The sequence below is a fragment of the Sebastes umbrosus genome, chromosome 15, assembly GCF_015220745.1.
Source record: "Sebastes umbrosus isolate fSebUmb1 chromosome 15, fSebUmb1.pri, whole genome shotgun sequence".
NCBI lineage: Eukaryota > Metazoa > Chordata > Actinopteri > Perciformes > Sebastidae > Sebastes > Sebastes umbrosus.
The window spans coordinates 31,453,595-31,472,420 of record NC_051283.1 but is presented as its reverse complement, the minus strand read 5'-3'; the positions used below and the strand labels follow the sequence as shown (position 1 = coordinate 31,472,420).

The window sequence follows — 18,826 nt, the reverse complement described above, 5'->3', positions numbered from 1 at the left end:
CAGCTCATCCATGAGAGAAAGAGGACTCGTCTGTATTGGGTCCATAAATATCTGCTATAGTCATATTGATATTGTTGATTGATGTATTAAAGTAATGAATCTTCCGTCTGGGTCAGTAACAGTGGAGTAAAGTGGAGGTGTGACCTACTCCTCTTTGTCTTGGTTTATATTGGGCAGAGAACATCTGACTGGTGAACTTAACGTATGGTTGCTGGCTGTTCATTAGGAGGAGACGGAGAGGAGCAGAGAGGACTCACCTGGAGTCAGGTGGACTGTAATGGAAGTGCAGAGAGCTTTCTGCTGCCTCGTTCAAAACATCCACACAATACCACACGATAAGAGACATAACTCTCCTGTTCTCTCCTTCTCTTTCAGTCCTCATCCCTTCTTTACTTCACCTGGTATAACCACTGTCATCTCATTTCCTCCTTTCCTCCTATAAACATGATCTGCCTGCATACCTGCAAATCTCTGACAGATTGAGGCCCTGACACCGTTTATCACCACACACAACACTGAGGGGTAACCCCGGCAGAGAGACGTCTGAGTGGAGACGTTAGCAGCAGAGATCTGTCATGACGACAGATCTCACACTACAAGGTATCCCACCCTGACGTGTTGCTGTTGTCAAACTGTACATCTTAATCTCCTTGTATTATATTGTAGTACTGAGGACGGGGTCATACTGCCACCTAGCGTTACAACTGCATCAATTACAGCTGGACATGTTCTTTAAGAAAGACGAAGAATGTATTCTAAACATGTATTCTGTAATTATGAATTTTCACTATAATATTGATTTAGATGAATATTTGATTCCTTTATAGATATTCTCTGTCAGATACAGATATAGGGATGTGAGCTGTGGAAAGAGTACCAACACAATCTTCCTCTCTCTCATATCATAAATATGAGCTAAAAGGATATTTGATGAGCGGTTGCAGACGTGCAGCGACTGACCGACACGTATCTGGTGTTTCCTTTACTGTTGGTGCGTTTCAGTTTTGTTCTTTTCAGTCCGTGAGCCAGACCAGCAGGATATGTCTGTCGTGCCACTTTGGAGGGATCAGGTCTCATAGTGATCTTTTGTCCCTAGTGTTGGAAAATGCATGATAGCATTGCAGCAATGATAGCTTTCTATGTGCTATCACTCCTTTTTTCATCCCTCCATCATTAAAATGTTCCATCTTTTTACACATAGATCCAGAATAGAAGAGGGAAACCAACACACAATATCATGAAGTCATATATCGTTGTAAAGCTTAGACTATAAGCTATCCATCGGTCACATTGTCATGACACTGAGGTCAAGAGAATTTGACCTTTGACCTCTAATGCTGCAAAGGGGCAAACGCCGTCACTGCTGGAGAACGGTGAGAGAGTTGAAATGTGATGAAATGAAGAACGAAGGAAAGAAAAGAGAGGAAACATTCTTACTTTTGTACTGACGATCATCTTTTGGGACCGAAGAGAGGAGACGAGGAGACAAGAAGAGACAAGAAGAGACAAGAGGAGACAAGAGGAGACGAGAGGAGACGAGAGGAGACAAGAAGAGACAAGAGGAGACAAGAGGAGACAAGAGGAGACAAGAGGAGAAGAGGAGACAAGAGGAGACAAGAAGAGACAAGAGGAGACAAGAGGAGACAAGAGGAGAAGAGGAGACAAGAAGAGACAAGAGGAGACAAGAAGAGACAAGAGGAGACAAGAAGAGACAAGAGGAGACAAGAGGAGACAAGAAGAGACAAGAGGAGACAAGAGGAGACAAGAGGAGACAAGAGGAGACAAGAGGAGAAGAGGAGACAAGAGGAGACAAGAAGAGACAAGAGGAGACAAGAGGAGACAAGAGGAGAAGAGGAGACAAGAAGAGACAAGAGGAGACAAGAAGAGACAAGAGGAGACAAGAGGAGACAAGAGGAGAAGAGGAGACAAGAAGAGACAAGAGGAGACAAGAAGAGACAAGAGGAGACAAGAGGAGACAAGAAGAGACAAGAGGAGACAAGAGGAGACAAGAGGAGACAAGAGGAGAAGAGGAGACAAGAGGAGACAAGAAGAGACAAGAGGAGACAAGAAGAGAAGAGGAGACAGTTTTACAGCTCATCTGGAAAAGTGTGACAAACCTAAACAGATAACTTCCTGGTAGAACATCACCAGGACATTTTCCGTGAAGTTTACGGACATTTTCTTCAACCCTAAAACGTAAACTTCTGCAGCTTTACATTATATCCTCTGTTACGAGATAAATAACAGACCCAACCTTTACATCCTGGAGGGAAAACAGACGCTAACGCTGCATCTGTACGTTACCTGATTGTCTTTACAGACCGCCTGAGACTCAAACTGGAGATAAGAGACTCTACCTGACTTCCACTGAAGTCTCAAATATAAACATTGGTAAAACAAAAAAAAGTATAAAGTATAAAGTATATAAAGTATTGAGTATAAAGTATAAAGTATATAAAATATAGAGTATAAAGTATAAAGTATATAGTATAAAGTATAAAGTATAAAGTATATAAAGTATAGAGTATAAAGTATAAAGTATATAACGTATAAAGTATATAGTATAAAGTATAAAGTATATAACGTATAAAGTATATAGTATAAAGTATAAAGTATATAACGTATAAAGTATATAGTATAAAGTATAAAGTATATAACGTATAAAGTATAAAGTATAAAGTATATAAAGTATAGAGTATAAAGTATAGAGTATATAACGTATAAAGTATAAAGTATAAAGTATATAAAGTATAGAGTATAAAGTATAAAGTATATAACGTATAAAGTATAAAGTATAAAGTATATAAAGTATAGAGTATAATGTATAAAGTATATAGTATAAAGTATAAAGTATATAACGTATAAAGTATAAAGTATAAAGTATATAAAGTATAGAGTATAAAGTATAGAGTATATAACGTATAAAGTATAAAGTATAAAGTATATAAAGTATAGAGTATAATGTATAAAGTATATAGTATAAAGTATAAAGTATATAACGTATAAAGTATAAAGTATAAAGTATATAAAGTATAGAGTATAAAGTATAAAGAGTATAAAGGGAGGAGAGTGACTCACAGCGACAGACGGGTTTGGGCGTGTCCCACTTGCCCATCTTGTTGCACTGCGTTGAGTTCCATCCCGTCAGGATGAAGCCGGGCAGACAGCTGTAGTGAAGCACCGTCTCCTCCACCGGGGGCCCCGGGGGCCAGGAAGACACCCGGCCATTCTCCAACGACGTCCACACCCGAGGACACAACAACACTGGAACAGGAGACAGAAGAGGCTGTATTTCAGCTGGGAGGTGAATGAATGAATGAATGAATGAATGAGTGAGTGGTGGTTAAACTCACAGCATCTGCTGCGCTCGCTCAGATCCGTCCAGGTGCCGTTGAGCAAACACTTCCTGACCTTTGGTCCCACGATCAGCCTGTTGCCCCTGCAGATGTACTCGATCTCATAGTCTACCGGGAGCACCTGCACGCTGCGGATCTACACACACGCACGCACGCACGCACGCACGCACGCACACATAGAATCAGAACAGTAGAAATAGATCACAACATAGATGTGGTTATTATTGTTTGTACAAGCAGAGAATAGATTTTGATGCTCAACCGACCTGCTCTTGTGTCAGACCTCGGTACCGTATCCCTCCGTCTCTGGGAGGACGGATGATGGCACAACCTGAAAGAGAGACGCGTCGTCAGGTGAAGCAGAATAAGACACAGCCGTCCCTCCAGCTCCGATCTGTCTCTGATAATCAGCTGCAGGACAGACAGACCGCTCTCCGAAATTACCCTTTAACACTGAATATTCAGTGAAATTAACCCTGATTTGAAGACTATAAATCATCCAAATAATTCTTAGTGACAGGATGAATGACATGACGACAGGTACAGATGAGCACACAATGAGTGAAACAAAAAGCCGGAGATGAAAAACAAAGTAGAAATAAAGAGAAACATTTTGCAGGAAGTCAGAAAAGCCTTTTCTAAATAAAAGTTTCTTTCTTTTATTTAGAAAAGGCTTTCTGACTGATTCATGACCCGACCACTAGATGGAGACCTCTGTTGTGTTTCCAGCAGCCTGGCAGCGTCTGATGTTTCTCCAGTGAGACAGAATCCATGAGGTTTGTGCTCGTTGCTGTTTGCAGAGCTTATCTGTAAACTGAGTTATGGTTTCATATGAAGAAATGGTGCTTTCAGTTCAGATGGGGACGAAGTTAATGGAACCTGACGAGCAGGGAGGAGACAGATTTACATGTTCAGATTGACACTGATGTACTTGAAGGGAGTGTTTGTTAGAATCATAAATGTCTTGTTAACAGCTTCACCTGTGGCCGTTAAGTCAACTAAAGTCAGCGTCCTGTTGCTGGCGCTTGTGCTCGCTCTACATAGACATGAAGGAGCATCACTCAACACAGTGAGGAGACACACGTCAGCTAAAAGCACAATATCACTCTATATTTCAGCTGCTTGGCAGTAATGTTAGCTGACCAGACCAAGGTCTCTCCATGAATCAATGCTGATCCTAGTGTTGGCTTTTCCCGCCTCAGCCTCCCGACCGCGGCCGGAGGGAACGGGGGAGACACCGGAGTTTTGGTCGGAGACGATAACGTTTCTCTCTGCGGAGCCCCGTCACTTCACAAGACACGGGAAACCTCTGTTGGTCTGGAGGAGCTGCAGCAGTTATTTCTGCACAAACGTCCACTGAACATTCACTAGATATTCTCAGAGCTAAACTAACTCTTCTGCAGTGACTCCCTGATTAAAGTACATGTTAAAGGACTAAACTAATAAATGAATGAAGGCAGGTTAGACCGACGCTGCTAACACCACCTGGGGGTCTCTCAGCATCCTCAACCTGAGCAGCCTTTATAGTAATAAATTAATAATAAAACAGGTTGGTGTGTGAGAAATGGGCAGAAAGAAGAGGACATACAGAGGAGGGTGGGGGGAATAGAGTCTTTGATGAAGACGTCAGCCTAGCTTTGATGTGGATGGGAAGTGACCTTGATACCCACCACCCACCACCTCACTTCACACTATGGCCGTTAGTAATCCATTAAAGCAAATGAAACCCATCCGTCCTCCTCAGAGCCTCCTCTGTGTGTCGGCATTCCTTCTCTCCTGCTTGTTTCACTGAAGCCTCAGCACAGATATCTCCTGTGTGTGTGTCTGGTTATCCTCCGTCTCTCCTCCTCTCACTGCCTCGCCCCCCCGGGGGATAATAGATCTGCCATTCCACGCAGGTTCACCCTCAGTGTAAAACCCGGATTACTAAACAGTCACCGCATTTCTCACTGGAGGCCGGGAAAGACCACTAGACGTGACTCTCATCGCAAACACCCCGACCCCATACCGCACCCCCTCACCCCCCACCGCTCAGCAGAAAGAGGAGATGACAGCTCGCTGATCTGACGACAGGTTTACGTCTGTATGACAGAGATCTGACATCTGACTCTGAGCGTTAGCGTCAAACCATGAGCTCACACATAAAGGCAGCATAAGAAGTACTACCAAGTTTACAGCAAATATTCATCAGTGGTTCCACCTCCTTATTGGTTGCAGATTGTTTTTTAAACGCCTGCCGAGCCGAGTCGAGCCGATAGAGGTGGGAAGTGTCCAGTATGAGCTGAGGCAGCAGTTTCATGCTCAAACTCTGACTGATATGACGGAGAGAAAAGGAACAGAGAAACCTTCCCAGAAAGCTGTTCATGTCCCGGACCTGAAGTTTCACTTTCACGTTACAATCAGCTGCTTGTTGGTGTCCCGTGTTCACAACGTTCAGTTACACTTTAACTGTATAAACGTGGTCGTTTTAAGCCCAACCATGTAGTTCTTTCCTAAATGAAGCTTAGCGTTAGTTCATACAGGACACGGAAGTCATAAGCCCGGTTGAGATCACCATCAGACACACACACACCAATCACAGCCCGTTCTCACGACAAGGCGGTCCATTTAAACAGAGCTCCCTCCTCACTGCTCTCTGCTACGCACCGCTGCTGCTGGCAAACCCCAACAGCCTCCACCTTCAGTTCAGAGTCCTAACATGCACGGCTCAAAGGTTAAAATGGTTTTCTATATCTCGCCTTGGGCCTACTGTTGTATACTGGGGGGGGGGGGTTTCTGCATTAAGCTTAGCATGCTGCTTGGCTAATCCAGGGAGCATCTCGAGAATGGAGCCATCAACGCCGAGCTTAACTGTATGTCCATTCATACTGTATGACCTCTGTTACGTTTTCACCGACGTTGGTTTGTCTGTCTGTTAACAGGATTACTCCACAAGTCCGTGATGGATTTGAATGACATGTTTTGGAGGGGTGAGGTGTAGCACAATGAACAATCCATTAGATTTTGGTGGCGATCACCAGTCACGGCCGATCAGCTGAAAAATGTCCAGTTCTGACGGCTGCAGGTCGATCGGAGCATCTCGAGCTGCAGCCACAACCTAGTTTATACAGACAACTGGAGACACTGTTTCAGAGACAAAGGTGCGTGTGAGACAGCGTGGTCATTACCGGCTGATGTATTATAGGCAGACGCTCTGAGTAAGGGCAACACGGCAGACAGGAAGAGAAGAAAGGACAGCGCCATCCCTCTACCTGAAACACAAGAGACACAGAGGACAATACTTTCAGAGGAGGAAGTTAACAGAGAGACAGAGAGAGAGAGAGAGAGAGAGACAGAGAGACAGAGAGAGAGAGACAGAGAGAGAGACAGAGACAGAGAGACAGAGAGAGAGAGAGAGACAGAGAGAGAGAGAGAGAGAGAGAGACAGAGAGACAGAGAGAGAGAGAGAGAGAGAGAGACAGAGAGACAGAGAGACAGAGAGAGAGAGACAGAGAGAGAGACAGAGACAGAGAGACAGAGAGAGAGAGAGAGACAGAGAGACAGAGAGACAGAGAGACAGAGAGAGAGAGAGAGAGACAGAGAGACAGAGAGAGAGAGAGAGACAGAGAGACAGAGAGACAGAGAGAGAGAGAGACAGAGAGAGAGACAGAGACAGAGAGACAGAGAGAGAGAGAGAGACAGAGAGAGAGAGAGACAGAGAGAGAGAGAGACAGAGAGAGAGAGAGAGACAGAGAGAGAGAGAGACAGAGAGAGAGAGAGAGACAGAGAGACAGAGAGAGAGAGAGAGAGAGACAGAGAGACAGAGAGAGAGAGAGACAGAGAGAGAGAGAGAGACAGAGAGACAGAGAGACAGAGAGAGAGAGACAGAGAGAGAGAGAGAGACAGAGAGAGAGAGAGAGACAGAGAGACAGAGAGAGAGAGAGAGACAGAGACAGAGAGACAGAGAGACAGAGAGAGAGAGAGAGAGACAGAGAGAGAGAGAGAGACAGAGAGACAGAGAGAGAGAGAGAGACAGAGAGAGAGAGACAGAGAGAGAGAGAGAGACAGAGAGACAGAGAGACAGAGAGACAGAGAGAGAGAGAGAGACAGAGAGACAGAGAGAGAGAGAGAGAGAGAGAGAGAGACAGAGAGACAGAGAGACAGAGAGACAGAGAGAGAGAGAGAGACAGAGAGAGAGAGAGAGACAGAGAGACAGAGAGAGAGAGAGAGACAGAGAGACAGAGAGACAGAGAGAGAGAGAGACAGAGAGAGAGAGAGAGAGACAGAGAGACAGAGAGAGAGAGAGAGAGAGAGAGAGAGAGACAGAGAGACAGAGAGACAGAGAGACAGAGAGAGAGAGAGAGACAGAGAGAGAGAGAGAGACAGAGAGACAGAGAGAGAGAGAGAGACAGAGACAGAGAGACAGAGAGACAGAGAGAGAGAGAGACAGAGAGAGAGAGAGAGACAGAGAGACAGAGAGAGAGAGAGAGAGAGACAGAGAGAGAGAGAGACAGAGAGAGAGAGAGAGACAGAGAGACAGAGAGAGAGAGAGAGAGAGACAGAGAGACAGAGAGACAGAGAGACAGAGAGAGAGAGAGAGAGACAGCTGCAACTGCTCGAGCAAAAGAGCATGAAAAAACTAAAAGGAAAACTCCACCATAAAACGCTGTGGTTGATGTATCATGTATAGAATATAAAAGCTCTTTCTGTTTAATGCTTAATGTTTTGTTTTTTACCTCAGTTGGCAACTGGCTCCATGTGGATGTGTGTCTCAGTGGCTGCTGTGATGCGTCTAGTGTGTGGGCGTAGTCGTCTAGTGTGTGGGCGTAGTCGTCTAGTGTGTGGGCGTAGTCGTCTAGTGTGTGGGCGTAGTCGTCTAGTGTGTGGGCGTAGTCGTCTAGTGTGTGGGCGTAGTCGTCTAGTGTGTGGGCGTAGTCGTCTAGTGTGTGGGCGTAGTCGTCTAGTGTGTGGGCGTAGTGGGTAGTGAGCCCTCACCGCCGGCTAGCGCCGCTGCTCGCAGCTCCGCCAAAAGGAGAGCTGAGTACGTAAGTCTTTCCCTGCTAGGACATAACCTCTCACACAGCAAGCCCCATGTAGTGACTCCTCTAATGGCGTTATATGCCGGGCGACACAAGTCAACTGAGTGCCCAACGGCCTCAGGCAGAACTACAGGGGACTACAGCGGACTCGGAGGAGGGTTGGCCTCCAGACATGCAGAGCGTAGGCCCACTGACGAGTGGACTCATGACCCAACCCCCAGCTAAAGTAAACCTAGACAGATACTCCAGAGTGAAGCCCCGTAGGCGGATGGATGTCAAACCCTGATTTCCCTCCGGCAGCTTCTGCAGCCAGATCCGGATACTTTTCCAGACGGAAGTGGAGCCATTTTGGCCTCCTCAGGAAGTACAGTGTGCTTTGGCCCTCCTTGTAGAGGTGATGTGTGCGTGCCGGCCACAGCCAGGATTTAAGACTCCACTATTTGAATAGCAGCTTTTATTTGAGCGTTGATGTTGTTTTGGAACCCCTGAAAGCATTATCTCTATTCTAATACGTAGACACAACAAACAGAAACTAATTGACTTGTGAATGGAGTTGTGTGTCGCCTCCCCTCTGCTGCCGTGCATACAGAGTCCTGCACGGCAGCTTTAGATATTCACAGCCAGGCAACACCTCGGCCTCCTTATCAACACGGCTTTCATCTGGATCCCTGCTGAAACAGCTTCCATCCCCTCTCATCCAGATAAATCTCTGGATTCTGAGAAGAAATCCAAAATGCCAATTCTCATTCTCTCCAAAAATCACCAGGGACGTCTGAGATCAGGAAGGAAGGATGGGCTCCGAGACGTGACTAGACATGAGGCAATAAAGGGGAAACGGCCTCAGCGTGAATCCAATAAGACTCTGGCACATTAGCCAGACGATAATGTGTTCACACAGATTCAGCTCTCACTGTCCACCCACACCAGACACTGCATTCTGAACCAGCACTTTTAAAAAGACAGGCCAGAATCGACGCTGCGTTACAGCTTATAAATGTGACTAAATAGGTCATCTTGACCCTTGACTTCCCTATAATTCACTTCCCTTCATTTGAATGGTTTCATAATCCCCTGACTCCGCTGCCGGAGGGCCCGGCGCTGCCGATCGGCTGAACTCTGAGATAGAGCACTTTCTAATACGACAGGAGAGCTAATGTCATTTTACCTTCCTTCCAATCTGATCCTGAAAAGATGAAAGACATCTCCTGCAACAATCTTATGCAAATGAGAGCGAGCGAAAGAGAAAGAGAAAGAGAGAGAGAGAAGAGAGAGAGGAGAGGGCTGCCGGAGAGATGGAGAGTAGTAGAGATAGGAAGTGATGGAGACGGAGTAATAACACTGATGAGAGCTTATAAAACCACCGCACAGAATAAAAGAGATGGAGTGCAGGTTGTGGTTTGGTGGAGGTTAGTCCGTTATGACGGGTAGTGGGAGATCTCACACTGATGGGAGATGTCCTTTTCCACGCTTCCCATTCATTGTCTATGTGAGCAGCCGTGCAATGCATTCTGGTAGCGTGGCGGCAGCGATTCGGGAGACGGATGGTACGTGTCCACCAGGGTGTATTTTAACCGCGAGGGCACGCCTTGCTTCCCAGCATTGGACGCTTGGTGGGCTGCCACTAGACACAACACACTCGGCTCCTGATTGGACGAACGCTTTCCCTCCGTGGGCTGCTGCTCCAGCTTTCAAACCGGAAACAACATGGAGGCTCGTTTGGAAACTTTCTTCTCTAATAGTTCACTGAGATGTGTTTCTGAAAACATTTGAGGAGAGAAATAATCCTACAGCTGAATCTGTCTTTATTTTAGATCGACAATGTTTATTTTAAAAGATTCTAGAGAGTTTCCACAGACTAACTCCTCAGTCTAACGCTTCGTCCACACTGAGAACGTCAGGAGCGCGTGGCGGCTGCGTTGCATTTCTGCTGCTGCTGCCAGCCCTTTCTTTCTACATAGAGTTCTCCTTTCATAATGGCCGTTTCATTTCATTATAGATATAATTTATATTCATTTTAGACAGAGAAAGGTTAAGAAATGTGTGGTAATTTGTAAATAATAGTAATAATCCACCATTAAAACCCCGTACTATATTCATTCATGGAGCTCTGCAAGTCACTGCATGTTCTACAACACTGTCCTGCACATATTTCCGAATAAAAGCCTTGTGTTAACAAATGAAGGAATTTTGTCCAAAGAAAAAACAGTTGAGGCCTTTTATTTTTAAATGAAAACAGGAAGTGTTGATTTAAAAAAAATCTTGACTTTTTTTCATCTGCGTAACATTTTATACAGATATAGATGTAAACTGTAGTAATGTTGCTGATATGATGTTAATATACAGTCAATAGATCACCTTCACTGGCTGTTCCTTTTTTTCTCTTTTAACTTATTCTTTATAATCTTTTATTCGTTTTTATCTTATGAACTTTGTGTTCATTTAACTTGAATAGAAGTTGGTTTGTTATATTCAGTGTTAAATATTGTGTCTTGTATCTTGAGAACTGAACCAGCAGGTCCTGCAGTTACACTTTTTATTAATTTCTAATAATAGCTAATAATAGCTGTATGTATTTGCCATTAGTTTACTTGTTAATATCCATAATTAATTTATCCCTGATTCCCTCACAAGAGAAACTTTGAGGAATCCTGACCTGTCCAGTATCACATATTTATTTCACAGTCACTCTGACTGAATTTACTGTATCGATTTAAAATCATTGAATCGTATCGTATCGCTCTAGATGAGCCAGATATCGTCCTTGAATCGTATCAGAACCGTGGAAATCGTATCCTATCGTAGTAAAAACGTATCATTACACCCCTACTGTTTAATTTCCCTTTACTGTCTGTTTTACACTGTTGCTAGAATGTCCACTTCCTGTAATGTAATAAACAATAAAGTTCTTCTTTTCTTTCTTCAGTGAATTTTGGTTTCTTTTTTTTTACTCAAATAAGAATTTCGTAAGCAGAATTAATCAAATCTAAAGGATACCCTCCTCTATCTATCTCTCCGGTCAGTAGATGTACCTAAAGACCTATATACATATATATATCTGCTTCTATATTTACCATATACCACATCCAGCACTGCTCCCAGTAGACCACTTACACACCAAAAACTGACAATAATTGCACTAGACTGTACACTGTCTGTGCATCATCAATACTACTCAGGTGTAATTCTTACTGTGCAATATTATCAGGTGGAATTTCATACTCACTGTGCAATATCATTTTTCCACTTGTGCAATTTTTTAATACTCTGTTTATTGTCATTACTGTATATACTGCTCCTATTCTTATACGTCCTTCCATTTAAATGGTTCGTATTTTGTTTCACTTTGTTTAGCTCTTTTTTACTGTGTTAGCTGATGCTTCTTGTTTTTTGCTCTATCCTCTTTGCTGCTGTACACTGCACATGTCTTATCTGATCTTATCTTATCTTATCTTACCAAGTATTTCCTTTATTATTGTACTGTATATTATTTGTAAATACACTATTATTTGTATTTTATTTTATTTTTTGCTACTTAACTTGCTGTTTTCTTAATGGAGCTTCACAGGATTGTACCTGTATAACCGGTGTGACAATAAACATCTGGAATCTTGAAGAAGTGGAATATCTGTTGATTAATATCAGAACTGTAAAATGATAAATCTTTATATCTAACAGTGAGTCATTAGTTTAGTAAGATGTCACACTGACTGGTTGATCTCTGATCTGCAGCAGCTCACTGACCAGAAGATGCTGCTGCCATCACATCATCACATCATCACAGCTGCACACCTCCAGCCTGCATCACTGTCTACTACACTTACTGTATCACATGCACACACACACTGACATATACAAACTGCCGCGTGCGTGACAGCGCACGTGCAAGCGCAGAATTATGCCCACGAGCGACTGCTACCAGACAGGTGTGATTGTGATGTTCAGGTGAATGAAATCACCTCAACATCATCATGGAAGGATGTGAACATGGCAGCCTGATGTAGGAGCAGCAAGTTACAGCCTGGCAGGATCAATACACACTGAGGATCAATAATATCAATAATCATAATCATAATAATGATGATGCTCAGATGTGTGATCTGTTGTTGTGTCTTTGCAGCCCGCATGGTGTCATCATGTCAGTCAGTCTAAAGTTGAACATGTCATCCATTAATCTCACACTGAGCTGGAGTCAGATACTCACTCTGATCAGGTTCTGATCAGGTTCTGATCAATGATCACTGAGGAGGTTCTGCTGCTGCTGCTGCTGCTGCTGCTGCTGCTGCTGGGCTCAGTCTGCAGCACTGGGCGGAACCGAGCCGTTAGTCCAGTGAGCGGTCCTGGTCCAGAGAGCGGTTCTGGTGCACAGAGCAGTCCAGGTTCTGGTGCACAGAGCGGTCCAGGTTCTGGTCCAGAGAGCGGTCCTGCTCCTGGTGCAGGTAGAATCCTGTCAGCTCCCAGCTGCTTGTCGAGCTGATCCTCTGAGCCACGGCGGCTCTGTGTAGCTACTCACACACATGCACACATACACACGCACGCAGACGCACACGCACGCAAACGCACACACGCGCACGCTGACGGTGTTTCACGGTGGAGCTCCCTCACTCTCTGGTGACGTCACTGAGAGATGCAGCCTGAGATGCTGCGTTCAGGTCCCATCAGGAAAATCCTGCAAGTCATTTTAAACTGAATAAATTAGACCCAAACTAACAGTTTATCTCGGTTTGTTAGATGTTATAAAAATAACCAGGTTCCCAGCTGTGTTACACCGGAATTATTGTTATTTATTAACAATCGAGTATTATAGAATATAAAATAAACTCTGGGGGTCTATTCTATGATGGAGTATTTATTATTAGGGCCCCATTGAGGGGAAAACAATCTGAGATTAAGAGAATAAAGTCATTATATTACGCAAATAAAGTCATAACTTTACGAGAATAAAGTCATAATATTATGAGAAAAAAGTCGTAATTTAATGAGAATTAAGTCATTATATTACGAGAATAAAGTCATAATATTACAAGAAAAGAAGGTGTAGTATTATGAGAAAAAAGTCGTAACTTTACGAGAATAAAGTCATAACTTTACGAGAATAAAGTCATAACTTTACGAGAATAAAGTCATAACTTTACGAGAATAAAGTCATAACTTTACGAGAATAAAGTCATAAGTTTACGAGAAAAAAGTCGTAATTTAACGAGAATAAAGTCATAACTTTACGAGAATAAAGTCATAACTTTACGAGAATAAAGTCATAACTTTACGAGAATAAAGTCATAACTTTACGAGAATAAAGTCATAAGTTTACGAGAAAAAAGTCGTAATTTAACGAGAATAAAGTCATAACTTTACGAGAATAAAGTCGTAACTTTACGAGAATAAAGTCGTAATTTAACGAGAATAAAGTCATAACTTTACGAGAATAAAGTAATAACTTTACAAAAAACAGTCTGAAAAAAAAAGAATGAAAAATGTCTGAAAAAAAAGTTTGAAAAATGTTGGGAAAAAAAGTCTAAACAATGTCTAAAAAAAAAAAAAAGAAAAGTCTGAAAAATGTCACAAAAAGTTTGAAAAATGTTGGAAAATAAAAGTTTGAAAAATGTTGGGAAAAAAAGTCTAAACAATGTCTAAAAAAAAAAAAAAAAAAAAACTCTGAAAAATATCACAAAAAGTTTGAAAAATGTTGGAAAATAAAAGTTTGAAAAAATGTCCGAAAAAAAAATATTCAAAAAGTCTAAAAAGAAAGTTTGAAAAATATTCCAAAAAAAGTCTGAAAAACTCTCCGTAAAACAAATGTCAAAAACAAAGTTTGAAAAAAGTCTAAACAATGTCTAGAAAAGGTGAAAAAATTAAATAAAAAAAGTCTGAAAAATGTCCCCAAAAGAAAGTCTGAAAAAAAAAGTTTGAAAAATGCTGGAAAAAAAGTTTGAAAAATGTTGGTAAAAAAGTCTAAACAATGTCTGAAAAAAAAATAATAATCTTGAAAAAGTCTAAAAACAAAGTTTTAAAAAATATTCTAAAAAAAGTCTGAAAAAATCTCCTTAAAAAAATGTCAAAGAAAAAGTTTTAAAAAAGTCTAAACAATGTCTGAAAAAGGTGAAAAAATAAAATAAAAAAAGTCTGAAAAATGTCCCCAAAAAAAAGTCTGAAAGAAAAAGTTTGAAAAATGCTGGAAAAAAAGTCTAAACAATGTCTGGAAAATAAAGTTTGATAAATCTGTCTGAAAAAAAAGTCTGAAAAAAAAGTTTGAAAAATGCTGGAAAAAAAATCTAAACAATGTCTGAAAAAAAAAAATCCTGAAAAAGTCTAAAAACAAAGTTTGAAAAATATTCCAAAAAAAGTCTGAAAAACTCTCCGTAAAACAAATGTCAAAAAAAAAGTTTGAAAAAAGTCTAAACAATGTCTGAAAAAGGTGAAAAAATTAAATAAAAAAAGTCTGAAAAATGTCCCCAAAAAAAAGTCTGAAAGAAAAAGTTTGAAAAATATTCCAAAAAAAGTCTGAAAAACTCTCCGTAAAACAAATGTCAAAAAAAAAGTTTGAAAAAAGTCTAAACAATGTCTGAAAAAGGTGAAAAAATAAAATAAAGAAAGTCTGAAAAATGTCCCCAAAAAAAAGTCTGAAAGAAAAAGTTTGAAAAATGCTGGAAAAAAAGCCTGAAAAATGTCTGAAAAAAAAAGTTTGAAAAATGTAGGGAAAAAAAGTCTAAACAATGTCTAAAAACAAATTCTGAAAAATATCTGAAAGAAAAGTTGGAAAAATGTTGGAAAAAAAATGTCTAAAAAAAAGTTTGAGAAATGCTGGAAAAAGTCTAAACAATGTCTGAAAAAAAAAAATCTTGAAAAAGTCTAAAAACAAAGTTTGAAAAATTTCCCCCAAAAAAAGTCTGAAAAAAAAGTTTGAAAAATGCTGGAAAAAAAGTTTGAAAAATGTTGGGAAAAAAAGTTTGAAAAATGCTGGAAAAAAATCTAAACAATGTCTGAAAAAAAAAAAAAATCTTGAAAAAGTCAAAAAACAAAGTTTGAAAAATATTCCAAAAAAAGTCTGAAAAACTCTCCGTAAAACAAATGTCAAAAAAAAAGTTTGAAAAAAGTCTAAACAATGTCTGAAAAAGGTGAAAAAATAAAATAAAAAAAGTCTGAAAAATGTCCCCAAAAAAAAGTCTGAAAAAAAAAGTTTGAAAAATGCTGGAAAAAAAGTTTGAAAAATGTTGGGAAAAAAAAGTTTGAAAAATGCTGGAAAAAAGACTGAAAAATGTCTGGAAAAAAAGTTTGAAAAATGCTGGAAAAAAAGTTTGAAAAATGTCGGGAAAAAAAAGTTTGAAAAATGCTGTAATTAATTGTGTAATTAATAACATTAATTAATTATGGTCCCATTCTATTTAGGATGGCACAGCCATTCCTGAAAAATATCTGAACAAAAAAGTTTGAAAAATGTTGGAAAAAAAAAGTCTGAAAAATGTCTGGAAAAATGTCTCAAAAAAGATTGAAAAATGTTGGTAAAAAAGTCTAAACAATATCTGAAAAAAAATAAATAATCTTGAAAAAGTCTAAAAAAAAGTTTTAAAAATATTTGAAAAAAAAGTCTGAAAAAATCTCCGTAAAAAATGTCAAAAAAAAGTTTGAAAAAAGTCTAAACAATGTCTGAAAAAGGTGAAAAAATAAAATAAAAAAAAAGACTGAAAAATGTCTGAAAAAGAAGTTTGAAAAATGTTGGGAAACAAAAGTCTGAAAAAAGTTGGAAAAAAAAAGTTGGAAAAATGTTGGAAAAAAATACACTGAAAAAAGTCTGAAAAATAAAGTTGGAAAAATGTTCGAAAAAAAGTCTGAAAAATGCTGGAAAAAAAGACATTGAAAAAAGTCGGGGAAAAAAAGTCTGAAAAAAAAAGTCTGAAAAAAAAAGTTTGAAAAATGTTGGAAAAAAAAGTCTGAAAAATGCTGGAAAAAAATACACTGAAAAAAGTCTGAAAAATAAAGTTGGAAAAATGTTCGAAAAAAAGTCTGAAAAATGTCTGTAAAAAAAGTCTAGCAAAAGTTTGAAAAGTGTTGGGAAAAAAAAGTCGAAACAATGTCCTGAAAAAAAAAAAAAAAATCTTGAAAAAGTCTAAAAGAAAAGTTTGAAAAATATTCCAAAAAAAAAGTCTGAAAAAATCTCCGTAAAAAATGTCAAACAAAAGTTTGAAAAAAGTCTAAACAATGTCTGAAAAAGGTGAAAAAATAAAATAAAAAAAAGACTGAAAAATGTCTGGAAAAAAAAGTTTGAAAAATGTTGGGAAACAAAAGTCTGAAAAAAGTTGGAAAAAAAAAAGTTGGAAAAAATGTTGGAAAAAAGTCTGAAAAATGCTGGAAAAAAAGACATTGAAAAAAGTCCGGAAAAAAAAGTTTGAAAAATGTTGGGGGAAAAAAGTCTGAAAAAGAAGTCTGAAAAAAAAAAGTTTGAAAAATGTTGGAAAAAAAAGTCTGAAAAATGCTGGAAAAAAATACACTGAAAAAAGTCTGAAAAATAAAGTTGGAAACATGTTGGAAAAAAAATTCTGAAAAATGTCTGAAAAAATGTCTTAAACAAAGTTTGAAAAATGTTTGGAAAAAAAGTCTAACAATGTCTGAAAAAAAAAAAAAGTCTGAAAATTGACCCAAAAAAAGTCTGAAAAATGTCTGCAAAATAAAGATTGAAAAATGCTGGAAAAAAAAGACTCTGAAAAAAAGTCTGAAAAATGTTCGAAAAAAAGTCTGAAAAATGTCCGTAAAAAAAGTCTAACAAAAGTTTGAAAAGTGTTGGGAAAAAAAGTCTAAACAATGTCTGAAAAAAAAAAAAAATCTTGAAAAAGTCTAAAAGAAAAGTTTGAAAAATATTCCAAAAAAAAGTCTGAAAACATCTCTGTAAAAAAATGTCAAAAAAGTTTGAAAAATGTCCGTAAAAAAATGTCTAAAAAAAAGTTTGAAAAATGTCTGAAAAAAAAAAAAATAAGAATAAAGTCATAATATATTACAAGAAAAATATATAATATATAACCCTAACCCTACTTGACCCTATGACTTTATTCTTATAATATTACTTTATTCTCATTAAATTACGACTTTATTCTCGTAAAGTTATGACTTTGTGAGAATAAAGTCATAATATTACGAGAATAAAGTCAGAATATTATAAGAATAAAGTCATAACTTTACGAGAATAAAGTCATAATATTACGAGAAAAAAGTCGTAATTTAATGAGAATAAAGTCATAATATTACGAGAATAAAGTCATAACTTTACGAGAATAAAGTCGTAATTTAATGAGAATAAAGTCATAATATTACGAGAATAAAGTCATAACTTTACGAGAATAAAGTCATAACTTTACGAGAATAAAGTCGTAATTTAATGAGAATAAAGTCATACTGTTTCAAGAAAAAAAATCATAATATTACGAGAATTCGTGCGGCCGCAAGGCATTGTGGGATGTTATTCCCTCCTTTCCTTTGGTAAAGGATGCTCCAATGTATCCTCTGCTAAAGGAGATAATATAGAAAGCATCCTTTCCTCAACATTTAGAGGATTCAAACAGCTCTTATCATGGCTTTAATGCTATAATAACTTGTTAACGCAAATTTGTTTTAACGCCACTAATTTCTTGAAGGCAATCAAAGGAACACGATTATGTTAATCTCAAGTTACCCAGTAACCACTAAAGTACCACTTTTTTCTGTTGCCAGCAAGTGGGGTGACCCATCACCTTTATATACTGTATATATCTATATATACATACATCCACTGAAGAAGACCATGGAATGCAGTTTAAAGCACAAGAAAACCTACTTTTCTTCTTTTTTGTCAAACTATCATTTTCAACTTGTGAAAGTGATGTTGGCATCCTATAATAACTCAATATCTCAGAAATAATAAATACTGTAACCTTTTAATAATGAAGTTCCATATAAATAACATGTTAAATAATAATACTGATGCTCAGCAGTATTAAACATCTTTTGTACATTCACTCTGAACAAACTGTTAATACGACCGTTTCTCTTAAATCAGCTTTAGAATGAACTCATTAAATATACTTTAACAAAGAAATCAAATCAAAGTGCAAACACGCAGCAGTTTTTGCAAACCCACTTTCTAAAAATGAAATCACAGTTTCTGCAAAACAAAGTATATAATATAATATATAGTATATATAATACTGTTTGGATCATAAATAATCAAGTGCTTCTGTTTCAGCTCTCGCTGCGTCTGCATGTAGTAACTAATGTCAATGTGTGAAGTCAGATCAGAGAAGCACACACACACATTAGTAAACATTATCCATTTGCTTCCTGTTGGGTTACAACAAATATGATGTTTCTTCTATTTTTCAAGAGCGGGATACACCGCTGCCTGTTACAGGCCAACGTGGTCGGGGTTCCAGCGTTGGTGTGAGGAAAAGAGAGCGCCAAATTATAACTGATAGAAAGGATGAACAAACA

The 18,826-nt window shown here is 38.9% G+C and overlaps 1 protein-coding gene across 2 annotated transcripts in view; it reads right to left on the bottom strand.

Annotated features, from left to right (window-relative positions):
* The window catches only part of gabbr1b (gamma-aminobutyric acid (GABA) B receptor, 1b), a 77,757-nt gene extending 64,835 nt beyond the window's left edge, over positions 1-12,922 (bottom strand). Inside the window, exons 1-6 of one of the 2 annotated variants that reach the window (XM_037794594.1) lie at positions 12,576-12,922; positions 6,524-6,607; positions 3,623-3,687; positions 3,354-3,492; positions 3,079-3,264; positions 1,438-1,455 (exon numbers count right to left, since the gene is read on the bottom strand). In XM_037794594.1, coding sequence (XP_037650522.1) covers positions 1,438-1,455; positions 3,079-3,264; positions 3,354-3,492; positions 3,623-3,687; positions 6,524-6,599 — 484 coding nt within the window. In that variant the 5' untranslated portion in view covers positions 6,600-6,607; positions 12,576-12,922. The remainder of the gene's footprint in view (positions 1-1,437; positions 1,456-3,078; positions 3,265-3,353; positions 3,493-3,622; positions 3,688-6,523; positions 6,608-12,575) is intronic. The other variant, XM_037794595.1, reaches the window with a different exon arrangement.
* Between the last annotated feature and the right edge of the window lie 5,904 nt (positions 12,923-18,826).